Source organism: Nestor notabilis, unplaced genomic scaffold (genome assembly GCF_000696875.1).
Source record: "Nestor notabilis isolate BGI_N333 unplaced genomic scaffold, ASM69687v1 scaffold8731, whole genome shotgun sequence".
NCBI classification, from domain to species: domain Eukaryota; kingdom Metazoa; phylum Chordata; class Aves; order Psittaciformes; family Psittacidae; genus Nestor; species Nestor notabilis.
The window spans coordinates 6233-24469 of record NW_009915098.1 but is presented as its reverse complement, the minus strand read 5'-3'; the positions used below and the strand labels follow the sequence as shown (position 1 = coordinate 24469).

Below are 18237 nucleotides of genomic sequence, written 5' to 3'. Positions count from 1 at the left end.
CTTTCCCTGTGGTCTAGTGGTTAGAGCAGAAGTCTGTGAACCTCTTCCCAGAGTGGCCAGTGACCCACTGCAGCACTGGTAGGTTGCCTAACCTTGTACCCCTGCCAGCAGCTCAGGACGAGACTCAGTGCCATGCAGGGAAAGGATGCAGCACTGCTGTCAGTGATGGGCTGTTCAGGGACCATCCTCAGTTCTACTGCTGCTGCCCAGGTTCTTCTGGAACAGCCTGGAGATACGAACATGCAATTCTACTCCACAACATGCAGAGCACATCAGGATGGGTGGCTGCTGGCACCATCTCCTGGGAGTCCTGCCCTGTCTCTGCCCCTGGGCATAATGATGGAGAGGCAACGCACAAGGAGGAGGGGTGCCAGCCCAAAGCCCCAGGAAGAAGGGGCTTGCACAGCTCCTGGTACTCACGCTGCCCTTGGAGATATAGTTGGAATCCCTCATGATGTCTCGTGCGAGGCCAAAGTCACAGATCTTCACCAGCTTCCCCTCACAGATGAGGACATTCCTGGCAGCCAGGTCACGATGCACACACTGCAGGGGGGAGGCAGGAACTGTCACTGTAAGGGGCCCACAGACAGTCCGAGGAGGCACTGACCATGCACTTTCGGGGATCAGACTGTCTGGCTAGAGGCAGAGAGCCAGGAATTTTTCTCCACGTCACTGATGCCATCCTTCCTGCCCTGTGTGATGTTACACACAGTCCAACTGTATTACTGTCTGCCCTAGGCTAAGCCAGGAGAACCTTAGGAATCCTAAGACCTTAGGAAATCCCAGAGTCTAGTCCTCTGTGGTGGTTTAATTTCCACTGAACAAGCACTTGTGATGAGGCTTGGGGAGCTCAGAGCATGTGGTTTAATAGGGGTGATGTGGAGAGTAGTAACTCTGTTGTGGAGTGCCGTGTGCTGTAGTACAGGGAGGTCATCACTCTTTGGTCATCCTTGTAAACAGGATGATATAACACCACAGATGTGCTGTGCATGGCTTGGGAGGAGCTCAGAGTCAGGGAATTTGAGGTCTGGAACTCAATCTAAGCCAGGGTTAGCTGCCACGTGCAAATACAGTCATGCTGATCCCCAGAGCTGTGTTTCCAAAGAGAAATGGTCAGCAGCTCTTCAGTCACACAGCCACTTCTCCCATGAGGAAGTTGGCATGGATAAGGGGACAGTGGGCAGAAGATGACCACAGCACACAGCAGAGCACCATTGGCCTCCACCACTGCAGGCGCCATGGACCAGTGGCGTACATACGTTTTTGGAAGCCAGGAACTCCATCCCATTGGCCACCTGGAAGCTGAATCCCACTAAGTCCATGTAGCTGAGGAGTGGAGACTCGTTTATCAGCGTCACCCGGTCTGTTCTTTCAGGAGCTAAAGAGCAAGCAGAGAAGGATGTTGGCATTACTCAGAGCACTCATGGGCTGCTCACCAGTGGAAGGACCGACTGGGGATTGCTCTGCCTCCAGCAACAAAGGGACAGAGCTGGGAGCTCCCATTGTAAGAGCACCACTGCTGAACTCATCCCAGAGGTGACCTTTTCAATATAGATCATCCATCTCTGCAAATAAAGGCATCCAGCATCTAAAGTGCAAGCACCTCTCCCTCCCGCTGTGGCTGAGCTGTTACCTGATGGCGAATAGCTGTCGAGCTCATACGGGGTGCCGTAGTTAGAGGACTCGATGTCAGCGTACTTGACTTCAGCCTTCATGTCAGACATGGGCACATAATCCAGGGAGTCATCCTTGCTCATGTCCATGTAGCCCCCATCGCTCTCCACAGACAGGGAGAGGTGACTGTGGGGGAAGCAAAGAGGCTGTTCAGATCCAGAAGAGAGGAGGAGACACAGGGGATGGGGACAGTGATCTGTGGGACTGCAACGTCTGAGCCCTCAGCCCCAGCACTGTAAAGCTCCACACAGCAGAGAGGAACAACTGCATCTGGGAAGCAGCATTTGAGGCCTTCCATGTGCTGGGAAAGGGAAACCTGTTGCATGGCTGGAGAGAGGCTTGGGAGACTGTTCTTAGTGCTTAGGAGGATCCCAACTGCCTTCAAGCAGAAAGTGCAGGGGCAGCTATGCTGATGTCCTAACACTGCTCTATTTTACTATTGTTTTGGCCTGCTGGAAGGAAATGCTGCTTTCTAACTTCCCATGGGACCATTTCTCTGTGCTGATATGCTTGCATCCCTTAACTGGCAAACAGAAGAAGGACCATTTCCTTTTCCTTGTAGGACATCTTGTGCAACTGCACTCTTTATACCATTTCTCCCCTACACTCAATAGCAATGCAACCTGCCCTGAAAATGCAGAGCTGAGTTCCCCAAAGGTAAAGACATGCTGGGAAACCCCTTGTGTTTGTGCTTAATGCATAGCCATGGTTATGACAGTGAAGTTAGCAATGCCAGGGGATATTCCCAACTGGCATGGAGCAGCTGGTGTGTGTGCGCTAGCAAACATCCTCCAGGACACAGATTGACTCTGCTAATTCCCTGTCGGCCAGGAGCTCTTTGGAGGTGGCTGGTTGGCACTTGAGCTGGTCTCACAAGGTAATAGAGTGATCAGCTGTGTCCAAGTGCTGGGCCAGCACTTATTGTATTGGTCTGGATGAAATACAAGTATCTTTCCTGGCAATACCAGCCTTATTGATGGGGGCTATGATGGGGTAGGCATCAGGGAGGAGAGTGCTGCTTTCCAGGTACCTCTGCACGTGGTCCTCCTTGGGGGTGTTCCCGTACAGCTCTGCCTCTCGCCGTGCCTTCTCACCATAGCACTGCAGGAAGGTGTGCTTGTTGCGGTGCAGGTAGTCCACCAGGTCCCCATAGCGGCAGTACTCGGTGATGATATAGATGGGTCCTGGTGGGAGAGAGCACCCTCATCAGCCCTGCCTTGACCCTGCTTAGTGAGTATCATCCCAAAGGAACACTGCCAGGTTGCAGGATGTCCAGGCAGGGCCAGGGAGAGAGGCCACCTTTTTGGTGGGAAACTGAAATCTGTGGTTTGGGTGGAAGGTGGAGGTTGATAGAAACATGGCTTCTGTTTCAATCAGGTTGGAAAGAAATGCTTTCAGAGCCTCTCAAGGCTTTCCTAAGGGAAGGGTGAATCATTCTGAACCAGAACACAGGAATTATTCTCTCCAAGGACAGTTCTCAGGTACCTCCTTTGGTGCAGGCCCCCAGCAAATTGACGATGTTGAGGTGAGGTCCCAGGTGGCTCATGATCTTCAGCTCGGACATGAGGGCTTGCTTCTCGCTGCTCCGGGCAGTGGCTGTTGGACAGGGCAAGGAGGGGAGTGAATGGGCACTGCTTGGCCTTGCAGCTTTAGGATGGGGAAGGGGGTGGTGTGGGGAAACTCACACTTGAGCATTTTGACCGCCACCTTCATGGTGGACTGTGAATGGCTCAGGCCATGGGCTGTTGCCTCCACCACGCGTCCAAAGGCACCGGAGCCGAGAGTGCGTCCTGCAGAGAAAGAGCGAGGAGACAAAGTTGGCAATGGAGAGGTGAGGAGAGGACCTTGGAAAAGACAAGTCCCCTGTATGAAACCACACCAGTCATCCTGGTGGGCATGGAGATGGTTGTGAGCTATGATGTTTGGGATAGGGACCACATCATATCTCCAGGGATTTCTGTGCCTTTCTGGGTTGGTCTCTTTTAGAGAACACAAACCCAAACCTATCCCAAACCCCCAGACATCCAGGGCCCCATGGGGCCATTAGTGGGACCTGCAGAGCCTTTACCTAACACCAGCTTGTCCCTGGGCACCTCCCAGCTGGAGTCATAAGGGAGCTGCATGGGATCCACATAGATGTACTCGTGCCCATCGGAGCTGACGGACTCAATCACCTTCCAGCGGATTTCATAACGAGGTTTCTGGAAAGGGGAGCAAAGGGAAGAGAGATCTGAGAGGCAGAGGGTCAGAGAGGGCATGGGGGATATGGATGGGCTTTGTTAGGGAGTCTTTGGTCCCTGCAGTCATTGCATCATTCTCTGTCTAGCCAGGAGCATGCAAAGACCGACAGAGCCCACGGTCTTTTACCTTTTGCCACAGGACGATCAGGATAATCAGGGAGATGACAGTGAGAACCAGCAAGGCCAGGATGACAGAGATGATGACCACCTTGAACGGCAAGGCTACAACGATAACAGGGACAGCAGTCAGACTCCTCCACCTCTGCATGGCCGGACTACCCTGGGCAAAGGAGGGGACAGCAGCACACAGAGGTCCTTGTACCCTTCCCCTTCCCTCGTCCAGCCACTGTCCCCCTCCTGCTACATTCATCCCCCCCCAGACATCGACCCTGAGCTCTTTTCTGGCTGGAGGCAGTCCCTGTCCTCTCCTCCTGGGCAGACCTGCGCCCTGCACCCCAGGGATAATGGGGTGATGGGTGATGACGGTCTGCTGAAGGACTTACTGCCTTGCGAGAGGTTTGACTATGGGAGGGTAAGGAGCTTGAGGGGCCAGGTTGCTTCGGGAGGAGATGGCAGCTCAGGGCCTGGGCTTAGGCCATCCTTCTTCATATTTAGGATGTTCAGTGTATGGATGTTTGAGTCCGTGGCACCATCTAGTGACCCTTGGGTTAATAACAAGACACCAGGGACTTGTTTAGGTGCTCTCATCTTGCCCCCTGGGAGGGATGACCCTGCTATTGATGGGAAGATGTCCATGGGGCTCCAGATTCCTCCAGGAGTAACCTTTCCTGCTCAACCCAAAGGAGGCTTTATTTGGGGCAGAAATACGCAGGTTTCCTGCCCCTGAGGACTGCAGTCATCAGAGGACTGACCTGGTTCCCAGTACCTCGACTGTAGACACAGAGAGAAAACTCCATGTCCCCACCACTGCCTCAAACGTTCCCCTCAGCCCTCACCGTGTGGGACCAGTGTGATGTCCTGGGAGCTGGTGCCCAGGAAGTTGTGCACGGTGCACCGCAGGAGCAGGGGCTCGTCCACCCTGTGCAGCTGCAGGGTGCTGTTCACGCGGTAGACCTGCAGCTCCGCGTGGTACGTGGCGTTGGTCCACAGCCCGATCTCTGCCGACTCGTTCCCCAGCAGCCGCGTGGGTTGCCCCTTGGTGCTGCACCTGGTCCAGAGGAGGATAAAGGCATCTCAGGGGCAGCTGGGACCACCATGGGGTGCCCGGGTGTGCTGTCAGCAGAGTACAGTAACATCATGGAATCACAGACTGGTTTGTGTTGAAGGGACCTTAAAGCTCATCCAGTTCCAACCCCTGCCACGGGCAGGGACACCTTCCACTAGAGCAGGTTGCTCCAAGCCCCTGTGTCCAACCTGGCCTTGAACACTGCCAGGGATGGGGCAGCCACAGCTTCTCTGGGCACCCTGTGCCAGCGCCTCAGCACCCTCACAGGGAAGGATTTATTCCTACTATCTAATCTAAATCTCCCCCCTTTCAGCTAAAGTCTATTCCCCCTTGTCCTATCCCTACATGCTCTTGTAGAAAGTCCCTCCCCAGATTTCCTGTAGGCCCCCTTTAAGTACTGGAAGGTGGTAACGATAAATTTCTTCCAACCCCCCTCCACCCCCCCAACTTCTGAGACTTACTTAAAAATGCTGGAGCGTTACTGGTTCTGGTTCCCGTGTCTAAATGTTAGTGTGTGCGTAGTGCTACTGTATACAAGTATGCTTCAATTAATATATTTGGAAAAGCTGTTCTGAGGCCAGCATGAAAATTTTGCTTTAAATAATGATATGTATAAATAGTCTATTAGTGTAATAAATGCAAGAGTCCAGCCGTTCCCATGGGCTCTATCACTCCACTTACCGTTTGATGTCACTGCAAGTAGACCAGCTGATCTCTGGCTGGGGCATGCCTTCAGCAGAGCATGTGACGGTCTGCTCCCCACTGCTGGCACTGCTGTTCTCCTTGAGATCCACCACTTTGGCTGGCACTGAAACCAAGAGACAGTGACAGGAATTAACCCTCCTTTCTGTGTGCAAGGTGGACGGGAACGCGATTCCACTGTGTCCCTAATATGACCTAGGTATGAGGAGACAGTGAGGAAGGACTCATTGCATTGATTGCGTGGGGTTTTGAAAGCTAGCAGCAAGAAGAGAAAGGTTTGAGGGGGTATGGAGGGCACCTGCCCCCATCTAAGTTGCTTGGAGAGCACAGGGATAAGTCCTGGACATCAGAGCTACACAGTGATCTCTGCACCTGCTGCACTGGGTCAGGACACGAAGACCAAGCTGCTGGTGTCTGCACTGCTTCCCTGTGCCCCTTGCTCTGAGACCAAATGGGCATGATTCCTGCTTCAATGCTTTTCCTGTAACCCAAATCACTCTGGAGCTGTAATCAGAGGAGTAAGGGCTTCAGCCTGAGGGTCCTACAGCAAAGGATGGAGCCATCCCCTGAGGCTGCCCCCATACTCCACAGCCCCATGTCTACATGCCCATCCTCACCATTTATCTGCAGATGGAAGGACAACTCCTGCTCATCATCCTCATTGGAAGCCCGGATGGTATAAAATCCTCCTTCTTCCTGCTTTACCCGCACCAGCACCAGACCTGTCTGGTACCTGGAGGAGACACAATCCCAGAGTGACGGATGTGGGGAGGTATATGGGGACTGATAGTGCTCAGACGCGACCAACTCCCACCCATCCGAGGCATGCTCAAAATCCACCCTCAGAAAGTCATTCATCAGCTGTGTCCAACCAGCAATTTGGAAGTTGCTTTGCAAATTAACACTTCCCTGCACCCTGGTGAGGAATGATGGGCCCTCACCTGGTTTCTGACAGGTTCCTGCTGGTGATAGTGAACTCGCTGCTGCTCTCCATAGTCAATGTCTTGTTGTTCTTCAGCCACATGATGCTGGGTGGTGGGTAGGCCTCCACCTCCACTTGGATGGTGTGGCTCTTGTGCACCTCGGCGTACATGGTGCTGGGCAGGCGGGTGTGGAAGCGCACAAAGCCACGCTCTGAGAGGGGGCAGGAGGGATGGGGGGGTGGTCACACAGAGAAACAAGCCCTTCTACAGCCGTTCGGGCAAACATGGATCTGGAACAAACCCCTCTGAACACACAGAAATGGTGGGGCAGCTCCAGATCCATCCTTCAAGGCTTCAGGCTTGTGTTTGAGGGGAGAGTGGGTGCAGAGCCACAGTGGAGCAGAGCAACTCAAGAGGCAGTTGGCATGTGCGGAAAAGGCTGTTATCGTGTGGAGATGGGGCAGGTTCCCTCAAGTTACATGAAATAAGGACAGATGCAAATGGAAGATGACAATATGACCAATATTGCCTTGGCACTACACGCTGCAGAAGATCTCTTTCCCACACCTTCAACTGTCTTAAAGGGTCACAAAAGCCATGGTGGGAGATTTGGGATGCTTTGAAGTCAAGAAGTGGGCAGGGGTGACATGGGCTGAGGGTTGGCTTTTTGCCATGGTTACTTAGGGCAGTGTCAAGGAGGGGAGAGAAGAGTGATGCTAGAGCATCCTGCCTTGACACCCATGTGGTTTGGTGGCTTTGGGGGCATCAACACACCGATCACATGGACTGAGATGTCCTTGCGGTCCGTTTTCTCATGGTAGCCCTCAGACACATTGCAGACATAGGTCCCGCTGTCCTCCAGCTCCGCGTTCTGGATGATGAGGATGGAGCGGATCTCGTGGGTGGATCCGGGCAGGAAGTCGGTCACTGGCTCCACGGTCTTCCCTGCCTGCACGACAGGGACAGGAAATAGGGACTGAGAAGTCGAAAAGTCATGTTCTGCCACTGGAGCTGCAAAACCAGGCTCACAGGGAGGGAGGAGGAGGAGGTAGAGGACCCCAGTCTGCGCCACAGGGACAGGGAACATGCACTGATCCGACGCCACTGAGACAGCCTTAATCCCAGGGACATCCCATCAAGCCCCTCTATGCGGCAGCAGCAGCAGCAGCCCACAGCTTCCTATGAAGCTTCACCTCGGATATTGATGAGTTATTACAATGGGGCAACTGGGTGAAGGCTGGAGCTGCTGCCTGGAGCCCTCACCTGCTTGCGGGGATAATCCCAGTTGAAGTTGACCAGCTCGTTGCCGCTCACGGTGCACATCAGGGTGATGTTTTCTCCCTGGCGCACTATGGTCTGCACTGCGCTGATGGAGACGTTCACAGATGAGACTGGAGATGGTGAAAGAAGGGAATGAATAATGGAGGAAAGGATGAGTGGGTAGCAAGTCCATTTATCCTGGGTGGACTGGTCCTTTGGAAAGTCTCTTCCTTAAGGGATGGAGCTGACACTTCAGTAGAACCCATCTTCTAATGGATAAAGGACTAAATCCACCCACCAGATTGATCTGGGGCATCACTGTTGGAGAGCTTTGCTGTCCCCTGCCACTGGGCTGAAGGAACAGTCACAGCAGGTGCACAGGACAGGACAATGGCAGCTCACCTTGGATCCTGTAGACGTAGAAGGTGTCTGAATCCACCTCCTGGTCATCCACAATTGTCCGGCAGAAGTAGGTCTTATCCTCAAAGAAGCCTCTGAATCCCTGTTGTGGGTCATAAACTGCTGGGATGGGGTTCTCCACCTTCTTCTCATAGAGGATCACTTGCATCTGTGGGTTTGTCACACGGCATGGGATGATGGCCTCAGTGTAGCCCGTGATGAAGATGAAGAGCTCTTCAGAGGTCATCGTGGGAAGGAAGACTAGGGAGGGATCTGTGGGAGAAACAGAATGCTGGTTACAGAAAGCTGCTTGAAGCTGAACCAGGGCTGCTCTGTGCTCCTCCAGGACTGCCCCAGGGCTCTGTCTCCTGACTAGTGGAATGCTTCTTCCTTTACTCCCCATGGCAAAGCAGAGCTGCCATGTCATAGGCTTGTCAAACCACTCCTGGGAGTGCCTGGCACCACTGCCTCCCCCACCACTTATCCCAACACACCACACATGGGCCTCTCCCATGACCTGGCACACCAGAGACATGCCACAGCCAGATGACTGCTGTGAGGGCTCTTCTGCAATGGGAAGAAGGATCTGGGGAGACCAAGTGCCTGGAAAGAGAATAATCCAAAGCCCTCTTTCCCCTGGTTGCTACAGCCTGTGGAAATGCAGAAATGAGGCCATGCTGTCCCCTACCTGGAACGTAGATGTAGATGGCTTTCCTCTCTGCCGGCTCTGGAGCCTGCTCCGGGCTGTAGGTACACGTGTACTCGCCGGTGTGACGGCCCGTCACGTTCCTGAGGGTGAGGTTGCTGATGAAGACACTGTCCCTGTGCTCCAATGATGCAGTGAGGGGCTGACCCTCCCGTTCCCAGACCAGTGCTCCATCCCCATAGCACAACAAGGAGAAGGTGCTGTGGAGGCTGAGGACAAGCTCGCTGTCTCCAGGTTCGATGTGCAGCCCACTGCCTCCAGACGTTACCTCCAGCAGACCTGGGAGAGGAGGGAGATGAGACCAGATTGGGTTCCTCTGTAATCCAAAGGGAAGCACGCTGGAGCACAACCTCACGACAATGTGTTTGGTTTGTAGATGTCAGCCTTTGCACTGAAAAATAACCTTCCTGAATTTGTCCTCCTTGGTGTAGCCACCACAGGAATGTTCTGTCAAATTAGACCTTGGTGGGTCACCCTTCATTCTCTATACCTCCTGAAGCCCTCACTGAAGAGGGAATAAGACATCATGGAGTTTAACAGTGTTCAAAGTTGCCCATGGTGCCTGTGGCAATGCTGGGTGGAGAACCTCCCCTTTTATGCTATAACTATGTCTTGCGTCTGTCCAACCTTTCTGTGAGGTAACTGCACCCTCAGTGCCACCCAGTGCTGTCCATGTCATCAGGAGGTAAGGAGCAGAAGGCAAAGATAGGTCTCAGATGCACCTTCAAAGGCTTGGAATAGCCAGGCAAGAGGGGAGAGGAGGAGAGGAGGCAATTCCCTGCTCTGTTGGCTGCCTCTCGGCAGGGACAGTGTCGGACAGGACAGTCTAGGCTGAACAATGTCAGTTTACAAGAAAGTGAAAAAGGAATGGCAGCAAGACCTGGCAGGAAATCCTTTGGAAGCAATAGAGCAGGCAAGATCTTCCTGAATGGCTCCTCGTGTCTCTCCCAGCTTCCTTGCTTCACCCTTTGCCCAGATGTCCCGGTGGGATGTGTGCTCCTCCCCGGTGTCCCCACTGGCAGGGAGGGCAGCTGGAGACAGCCCCCAGGGACGCACAGCAATGCTCTGAACAGCCCAGATGCAGCCAGGTGCCCTGTTGCTTTGCTGTGGGGGGTTATTGTATAGATGGGCTCTGACTAAATCCTTCCTGCTGTTGGGTGACCACAATATGCAGCTAATGTGGGTTCTTGAGTGTCTTCTAAGGGCTAAGCACACTTGGCAGTGTAAAGGTCTCCTCCTTCCACCCAACTGTGTGTCAGCATGAATCAGGTGGAGACTTTACATCAACCCCACCATAGGGCTGGGTGGGGATGAGCCCATGACCCAGTCATTAAGTGGGTCAGATATACCTGGAGCACACTGTGCACCCTGTGCTGCCCCATTTGATCATCTCAGGGCAGCATTCCCATGCAAGGCCCAATCCTGCACACCCATCCCCAGCCACAGCACTCACCAGTGAGGATGAGGAGCCACAGAGATGTCTTCAGAGAAGGGCACACCGTGGTGGGCTCCATGGCTTTTTTGCCAAATCCTGCCAAGAGCAAAGCGGGATGAGCTGAGCACTGCAGCAGAGGAGGGGTTCCTCGGCCACCACCGAAGCCCTGGGTTCCCTTCTCCAGCTCAGAAACCTCCCATCTCTTCCCTGCTTTCAGCCTTTCCCTCCCGGCAGGGTGGTTGGTTCCCTCTCATGCCTGATGTGCAGAAGGAGCTGTTTCTAAGGCATCTCCTGCTGGTAAACAGGGATTTTGCTGGAGGCTCCAGCAGTTGTGCCAACTCTTGCTCATCTGTGCTTGAGATGCCGCTCCCCCGGCCACAGAGCCCTGCCTCTGCCTCCCTCTGCTCTACAGATTGCCTTTTCCCCCTTAGTTTCTGCTTCCCTCAGTCCCAGTGAGATAAAACTTGCTAAAAAACCAGATTCCCCTCCAACCCTCCCACATTTTCTGCTCCTTCCAATGAAATAAAACAAGCCCAAGGAGCCCCCACAAAAAAACTCTGACTTTCTTGTCTTTAACTTTTAAATATGTATATTCTAAGGGAATGTTTAAGAGGGTTTTTGTAGTTAAAAATCCCTTTTATCAACATTTCTCAAGAAATCTCTTCACAGATCATTTTCAGCCCTCCCCGGTGCAAACCAAGAGCCCAGAAGGGATGAGGCCAAAGGTCCCTAAGAGCAATGGGGTCTATTCCTCATGTAACAGGGCGACAGGTGACCCTCCCCATTGTGCCTGCTGGGACTGGGATGACTATTTCTATAAAGCAAAATGAAGAAGCTAATAAGGGGAAGAATTAACAGGGAAAAGGCTTTTTTTGTGCCTGGACAAATGAATTCAGTACTCCTGAACTTGGGGATGCTCAGCATGGAGCTGAACCTCATAGCTCCGGCCCTGCTGCTGGGTCACAAGAGGCATTTTGAGCCTGCTCCCAAGGCACAGCCCGAGGAGAAGCCCCATGATGTGGACACAGTGCCCGGGGAGCTGCTGGCCGGGCAGGATGGCCAGTGACAAGCTGGATTTGCTGACCTGGCCCAGGCACCGTCTCTTCTGAGCGGCTCTGCTGCCTCTTGGCCCTGGCGTGGCCTCTGGGTCTGCTCGATGTTAAGGAGGAAATGGTTTTTAAATGACGTGTGCTTGTCAGATGTTTTTATTATTCTCTTGGTTTGGCTCTGCAGAGTCTGATCCACCAGCAAATCCTTCCAGGTCTCCAGCTTATTCAGCAGCTTCCCTCTCCCCGCTCCAGAAAACCCTGCCGTGACTTCTGCTCCCTTCTGCCTTTGCCAGAGGGGATGAGAGCACTTACAGGGAAGAGCTGGGGTTGGGCAGGCTGAAATTCAGGCTGTAAATGGATGGGACCTCACTGCACCCACCCTCAGAGAGCACCAACCTGCAGGAGAGGGGAGGATGGGCAATCTAATCTCACTGCCCCCCAGGCACTGCCATGAGAACAATTACCTCTGTTTCCCAATTCTCCTTTACAGAGGTGTGTGATTCATCCATTATTCAATGATCAAGGTTGTAAGGACAACTGGGGTCCTCACCTTTCATCCCTCCCTGCCTGCATGCACAAGCCAGGCTGTATCCCCCCCTAGTCCCACAGATATCTGCCTGTCAGCAGCTAAACTCTTCCCAAACTCATGCCCAGCTTTTAGCCGTGTGTCCAGCTTCATGGCTGTCGCTGTCAGTCCTGTTGCAGGCAAGATCTTGGCTTCTTTAGCTACATAGACAAGTCCCTCTGATCTCTGCAGGCTCACTGATGGGGCAAACTACTGCTCCGCCAGAGCTGGGAGCTGGTGGGTACATGCTGGTGCCAGGCTACCATGGGTGTTGCTTCAGCAAGCAGTGAGAGCCCTGCAGGCTCCATCTGCCACCTCCCCTATGTTCATAGCTGGTTTTAATAAAGCTGCTGGGTTTGCAGAAAGGCATTTCGCTTGGAGATGCTTCCCAAGCAGAGTGGGAGGGTGGCCATGTCTCACAGTGGTGACCTCTCCCTTGTTTGTCTGCTCTGGCCAGGGCTAGAGGCAATGCTTGGAGATGCTGAGCAAGATGTACACAGTCTGGCTTGCAAAAGGACAAGCCTTTCTCTCCCTGTCACGAGGACATGTGTGCTTGCACATGTGGGTGCACACAGGCCTTTCACAAGGGATGCAAATGCACCCAGCAACTTGAGAGCGCTTCTGTTCCCCTCCTCATCTCAGCTTTTGTTCTCGGCAAAGAGCAATAAGATGCGTATTATGAGTGCCAGACAAGGAGGGGCTGAGGTGGGTGCAGCCCCACTCAGTGATCCCAAAGCAGGCGCCCAGATGTTATCCCACCCAGGGATGCAAACACAGGCGCCCACATGATGCTCAGGTGCCTTTCATTGTCTCCTTCCAGCCCTATGTGTTAGCAGGGTACCACACATCCCTCAGACTCCTACATCCTTCCCACGAGCTAGGACCCAAGCATTTTCAAGGCATGGGGCCATTTGCCTCCACTCATCCTGGCCAGTGAGGTCCTGCAGCAATGCCACGTCCAGCACCCTTCCCTCAGCTCTGCTCTGCGGTGGCTTCAAGGTGAAGTCCCAGCTCTCCATCCCCACGCTGTACCCCTCACCATCCTCTCCTCGCTGCCAGCACACGCACAGACTTCCCCTCTGCCCCTCTCCAGCACTGTGATGCGAGGGCAGCCATCAGGGAGCTTTTCTCTGTTTATTATTCTAGGAGAGGAATGTGGCTGGGAGAGGAGACAGGCGGTCAACTGGCTCGCAGCGAGGCTGGGTGATGCAGCCCTGCGCCCACATCCAGCCCCACATACATGCCTGTGGAGTGGCTGCGCTCTTCGGGGGGCTCGCAGCGAGGCTGGGTGATGCAGCCCTGCGCCCACATCCAGCCCCACATACATGCCTAGGAGGATGGCTCCCGGCCAGCCTGCGCACCACGTCTGCTACCTCCACACTGCCCGGCCAGCCTGGAGCTGGGCACCGTGGCACGGGATGTCTGGGAGGGTTTGAGTCCAACCAAGACATGGATAGAGGCAATTGTCAGTGCCCGGTGACACAGCCACATTGTCCCTGTCTCTGCTCTGCAATCACACCAGCCTGGCCAGCACGCTGCAGCGTGGCAAAGGAATGCACCCAGCACTGCTCCTCCTCCGGATGCCGAGAGGGGAGTTTGAAGGAGACAAGGGAGAGCTGAGCCAGCGCTGGGGCTGTCGCGTTTCGTAGCCCACTGCCTGCTGGAAGGAGAGTGTCCCACATGTGGCTGGGCCCTGGCACTGCTGAAAGCCCCTTTGAGCATCTCTACCCTCATGCTTTTGCAGTGTGTTGCATGAGGTGATGGGATCAACTGGGTCATCCCTGAGCAGCCGCAGCGCTGTCCAGAGGGTACCCTGGGCTCTGACAGCTCACAGAGCCACGCACCCACAGGCAGAACACAGGCAAAGAGGTCAAACAGCACAGCCAAAGCCTCACAGTAGGGCCATGGCCGCACCAGGATTCAAGTCTCATGATTCCCCATCTCATGGACTTCACAGCTTCTCCAGCCTGCTCCCATTTCTCCTGCATCCCAACCCTGATGACAGCTGAGCTTTCTCCTCTGCCTCCTCTCCTGCTCCCCCACTCGCAGTGGCTGGGGACTTGGATGGGAATTTCGGCAGTGGGAGCAGGGCTATACCGAGGGGTTTGGATGCAAGGAATAGCCACATCCAGCCTCTGCTGGGGATTGTCCTGCATTTATTTAGGGGGGACCATTCCTTCAGCCATCTCTGCCACTCTTCTGACCTTGCAGTGCCTTGCTAATGAGCTCAAGCATCACCAAACTTTATTGATGTATTGCCATTCTCCCACTCCAGACCTATCTCTTGTTTGAGGGTGCTGGTAAGCCAAAGATGCCTTTGCTAATGCTCAAAAAATGTTGTGTGGGCTCAGTCTTGACTACTCTTGGGTTATGAGGCACGAATTCCCTTTGACTCTGCTTGGTGTGCCCTGCCACAGCTTGGAGCCCCCTTCCCTCAGCGCAGTGCTCCTGGCAGAGCACATCAGCACGCATGACAGCCACTGTTGGCATGAGCATCCCTTGGCTTTGTCCATCCTCAAGCATGGATCATGTGAGACAAGGCCATTTCCAGCTCTGCAAATGTCTTAAACCATGAGATCTACACAGATGGGCATCCACACCCCAGTCCGCTGCCTTCCTCTTGCATGCCTAGACCACATTTCTCACCTCTTCTCCACAACCACTAATGCCTTGTGAAGAACCAGTAAGGGGGACCTGCAAGGACCCCAAAAGCTGTGGGAGCTGGGAACCAGCCTGCAAAGCTGGTGCACAGCAAAGGGGATGTCTCAGTGTGCCGGGGAGAGTGACAGAAGCCATGGCTGACCTGACAGCTCCCTTGGAAGGAGCTCTGGTCTTACAGACCATCCATCACCAGCAAGGGGGTGTGCTGTCTGCTGGAAATCAGCAAATCCCATTTGCACTTCCAGGGGCAATTCTTGCATCCATTGCCCCACATTGCACTTGCTCCCCTTGCCCGAGCCTCCCCGCTCCCATGGCACTGGGCAGAGGGGCTGGCCCAGCCCACGAGGGCATCTCAGTTGATGGCTGTGGGGAGCGTAGAAGCGGAGCCAGGGCTCTCACACAGCCGCTGGTCCTTTCTCTTCCTCCTGCTTTCTATTTCTAGCCCCTTTTCTTGCTGGGGCTGTGCTTCCAGGCGCTCCCACAATGCTCACTGGCTCTGCTGTCCTGCCAAACAGGCGAGGGACATCTGGTGCAAATTAGCGGGAAGTAAAATATACTTTATTTCTTCTTTGTCTGAGCGCATCTGAGTCATTAAGTGAGATCATGGGTGCCCGTATGCAAGAAAAAAAGCCCCTTATAAATCCCATGATCCATGTCACTCGCAGCCAGGGAGCAAGGGCTTCTCCAGGCTGGGGACGGGGGGGCACCATCCCCTTGCTTTTGAAGGGGAAAAAAGCTTCCCAAGCAAAGCCTGGCAACCCATGAAACCCAAGCCGTGCTTGTCCTGCAGTGAAACTCCTTGGCTTGTCCTGTTTTCCTCTGCCACCCTCCCTCCGGCCTCTGCGACTGCTTCTTTCCCACCCTTTAATCTAAATAAAACTGAGCTGCTTTTTTTCCCTTCCCTTGGCTGGAGCCGTCCGGAGTTGCAACATCTCTCCTCTGGGGTCCCTCGGCTCCCATGACACCGTGTTTACTCACAGGCCAGATTATCATCACAGAGCCCTTTTTCTTTTTCCCAGCACATGGCTAGGATTAGGCAGGGCACACACATGGGGAGCCTGTCATCCCAAGGCCCATAAACAGCTGCTAATAAAACGCAGAGGTAGGAAATGTGAAACCAGGCACAGGAGCAGAGGGGACGGGGAGTTCCTGGGGTCCCACATGTCATCCCTGCACGAGGGATGAACGACTAAGGGGCAAAACCCTCCTTGTCCTGAGCATCAAGGGGTCTCCCCGGTGAGACCAAGGGATGCTGAGAGCCCTGGGTGCCTGCTCGCAACATGCAAGGGTTTGGGGGTTCTTTCAGTCACGCAGAGGTGAGATTTTGCAGGCACTCACAGGCAGCATCGCGAGTGTCTAAACCCTCTGAGTGGTTTTGCCAGATCTCCTTGATCTATGAAGTGATTAAAGCCACAACGCTGGTGTGGACCAAGGGTTCTAGGAGATAGTCAAAGCAGGGGAAGCTGCCACCTCCAGGGCAGTATGAGCTCAGGGTCACTGTGCCCAGCGGTGGGGGCAGCTCTCCTGCTGTCTCTGCTGCAGAGAGTGGGGCTGATGTGACCAGAGATCCTGCCCAGGACCCCATATCCTGTTCCGAGCTTCAGGAGTACCTGGAGGAGGTGTTTGTGTGGATAAGAGCACTGGTTCTGCAGCAGTTGGCAGGACACGAGCCAGCACAACCCCAGCCAGCATCCTCCCATCAGCCCGCCTCGGGCAGTCACAGCTTTGACAGCATCAGTCAGAAAGCCCAACATGAGGATAGTGACTCCAAAGCAGGGGGAGGCTGCTGGGGAGGATGACGAGTGCGTGTTGGACCCCAGCAGCGTGATTCAGCAGCCCTGGGTCAGCCATGTGAGGAATGGGGTGGGGTGGTGAGCCCCACGCAGCCCCATTTCGGCTGCATCCATCCTCCCTCTCTGAGCACTGCAAAATCCATGCATGTGCCACCCAGCAAACCCCCAGCCACGGGCCCTCTGCAACACATCGTTGTGAGGAGCTGGCACAGGGAGATGTGGGACCACGGCGAGCCCCACACTCTCACCCCTCTTCCCCCCCGCTTTCCTCCTCTGTTTTAAGCCCATGGGAGATGGAGGAAGCGAGTGACCTATTTAGTGCAAGTTCAAAATAAAACGAAACATCTGTTTGGAGGGGTGCCAGTGTTATAAATAATCCCCCAGCCCTGAGTGTTGGTATCCATGGCCCGTTGGGCTGCGCATGCTCCCCCGCTTCCGCTCTCCGAGGAAAGGCCAGACCCCAGGGCTGCTCCCCGGAGCCTAAGAGCTTGGCCCGGGCTGTGGGAAAACCCTGGGAGAAGACCAGGGGCCAGGGAAGGAGGGATGGGGGTGTTGGGAGAAACGGCTGCCACGCGCCGAGCAAGGCTGATATGGTGCCTGCCTGGCCCTTGCTGCGTACCCCAGCCAAATCCTGCCCCCCTTGGTGTCCTCTAGGACAGTGGGTGGGTGCCCGGGCCATGGTGATGCTGGGGGCTGGCCGGAGCACTGTCCTGAAGTCTGTGTTGTGCACAACCAGGGATGCTCATGGGGGTGAGTGGAGCAGGGCTCCATTCACCCCTTGCAGTGTGATGACCCCTGGGGGAGGCACAAATGTGCCCCTTTGGGAGTGTTTCAGCCTTTCCCAGTGCCCTTCGCCAGCAGGATGCTCTAAAGGATGCAGCCCAGCCCAGCCTGGGGTGTCCATGACTGTTCTACAACTTCTCCCTGACAGCAGAGACATTTTCGGGGAGCACACCACGCTGCTTCACAAGCATGTGAGCAATGTGAGTTACGAACGTGGCTGCAGGGCACCCAAACCATGGACCAGGACCCACAGCTCCCTGCATCGCTTCACCACCACTGGCCCCTCCTACTGGGCAGCAAATCCTCAGGGCAGCAGTGACTCAAAGAGCTCTCTGGCTTCTCCATCCCGTAACTGGTATATTTGGGGTCCCAGCTCCCAAGCATGAGGGGCTGGATGGGGCTTGCTTCTCTGAGCAGAGCCCATCTGCTCACCCAGTCCTTTTCCCCCACCACCAGTGGAGTGGAGAGGGGAAGCAGGGGATATGGGACCATGGGTTGGGCACCGTCTTGGCTGCACATCTGATGTTCTGGTTGCCCCCAGGGCCGTGGCTGTCAGAAAGCCAAGTCTGCCTTCAAGGGAAGCACTCTGCCAAGGTAAACAGGAGGAGGAGAACAGTCCCCAGCATGTCAGCATCTCCATCACCTGCTCACGGTCACTGCTTAAGGGTGGCTGCTATGGCGGGGCCAGGGCTGGAGCCAAAGGTCCTGGCTGGCTCTAATTAACCACTAATCATCAGCTGGGAGGGGAGGTCGATGGGGGCAGGAGAAAAAGAGCCATCCTGAGCCCTAGTAGGATGTAGGGGCTTTGCAAAGCCCCAGGAGCTGTCACTGTTGTGGTCTTTGCAGCTCCACATCCCAGCA

At 54.6% G+C, this 18237-nt stretch overlaps 1 protein-coding gene across 1 annotated transcript in view; it reads right to left on the bottom strand.

Moving 5' to 3' along the window:
- The window catches only part of PDGFRB (platelet-derived growth factor receptor, beta polypeptide), a gene marked incomplete at its 5' end in the record, with an annotated part of 13225 nt that extends 2604 nt beyond the window's left edge, over positions 1-10621 (bottom strand). Inside the window, 17 exons of the mRNA XM_010023959.1 lie at positions 421-543; positions 1260-1378; positions 1634-1800; positions 2705-2858; positions 3160-3270; positions 3360-3464; positions 3743-3875; positions 4042-4136; positions 4871-5082; positions 5782-5908; positions 6420-6535; positions 6744-6936; positions 7500-7674; positions 7989-8116; positions 8388-8657; positions 9073-9369; positions 10544-10621. Of these exons, the coding sequence (XP_010022261.1) occupies positions 421-543; positions 1260-1378; positions 1634-1800; positions 2705-2858; positions 3160-3270; positions 3360-3464; positions 3743-3875; positions 4042-4136; positions 4871-5082; positions 5782-5908; positions 6420-6535; positions 6744-6936; positions 7500-7674; positions 7989-8116; positions 8388-8657; positions 9073-9369; positions 10544-10621 (2603 nt within the window). The remainder of the gene's footprint in view (positions 1-420; positions 544-1259; positions 1379-1633; positions 1801-2704; positions 2859-3159; positions 3271-3359; positions 3465-3742; positions 3876-4041; positions 4137-4870; positions 5083-5781; positions 5909-6419; positions 6536-6743; positions 6937-7499; positions 7675-7988; positions 8117-8387; positions 8658-9072; positions 9370-10543) is intronic.
- Positions 10622-18237: the final 7616 nt, after the last annotated feature.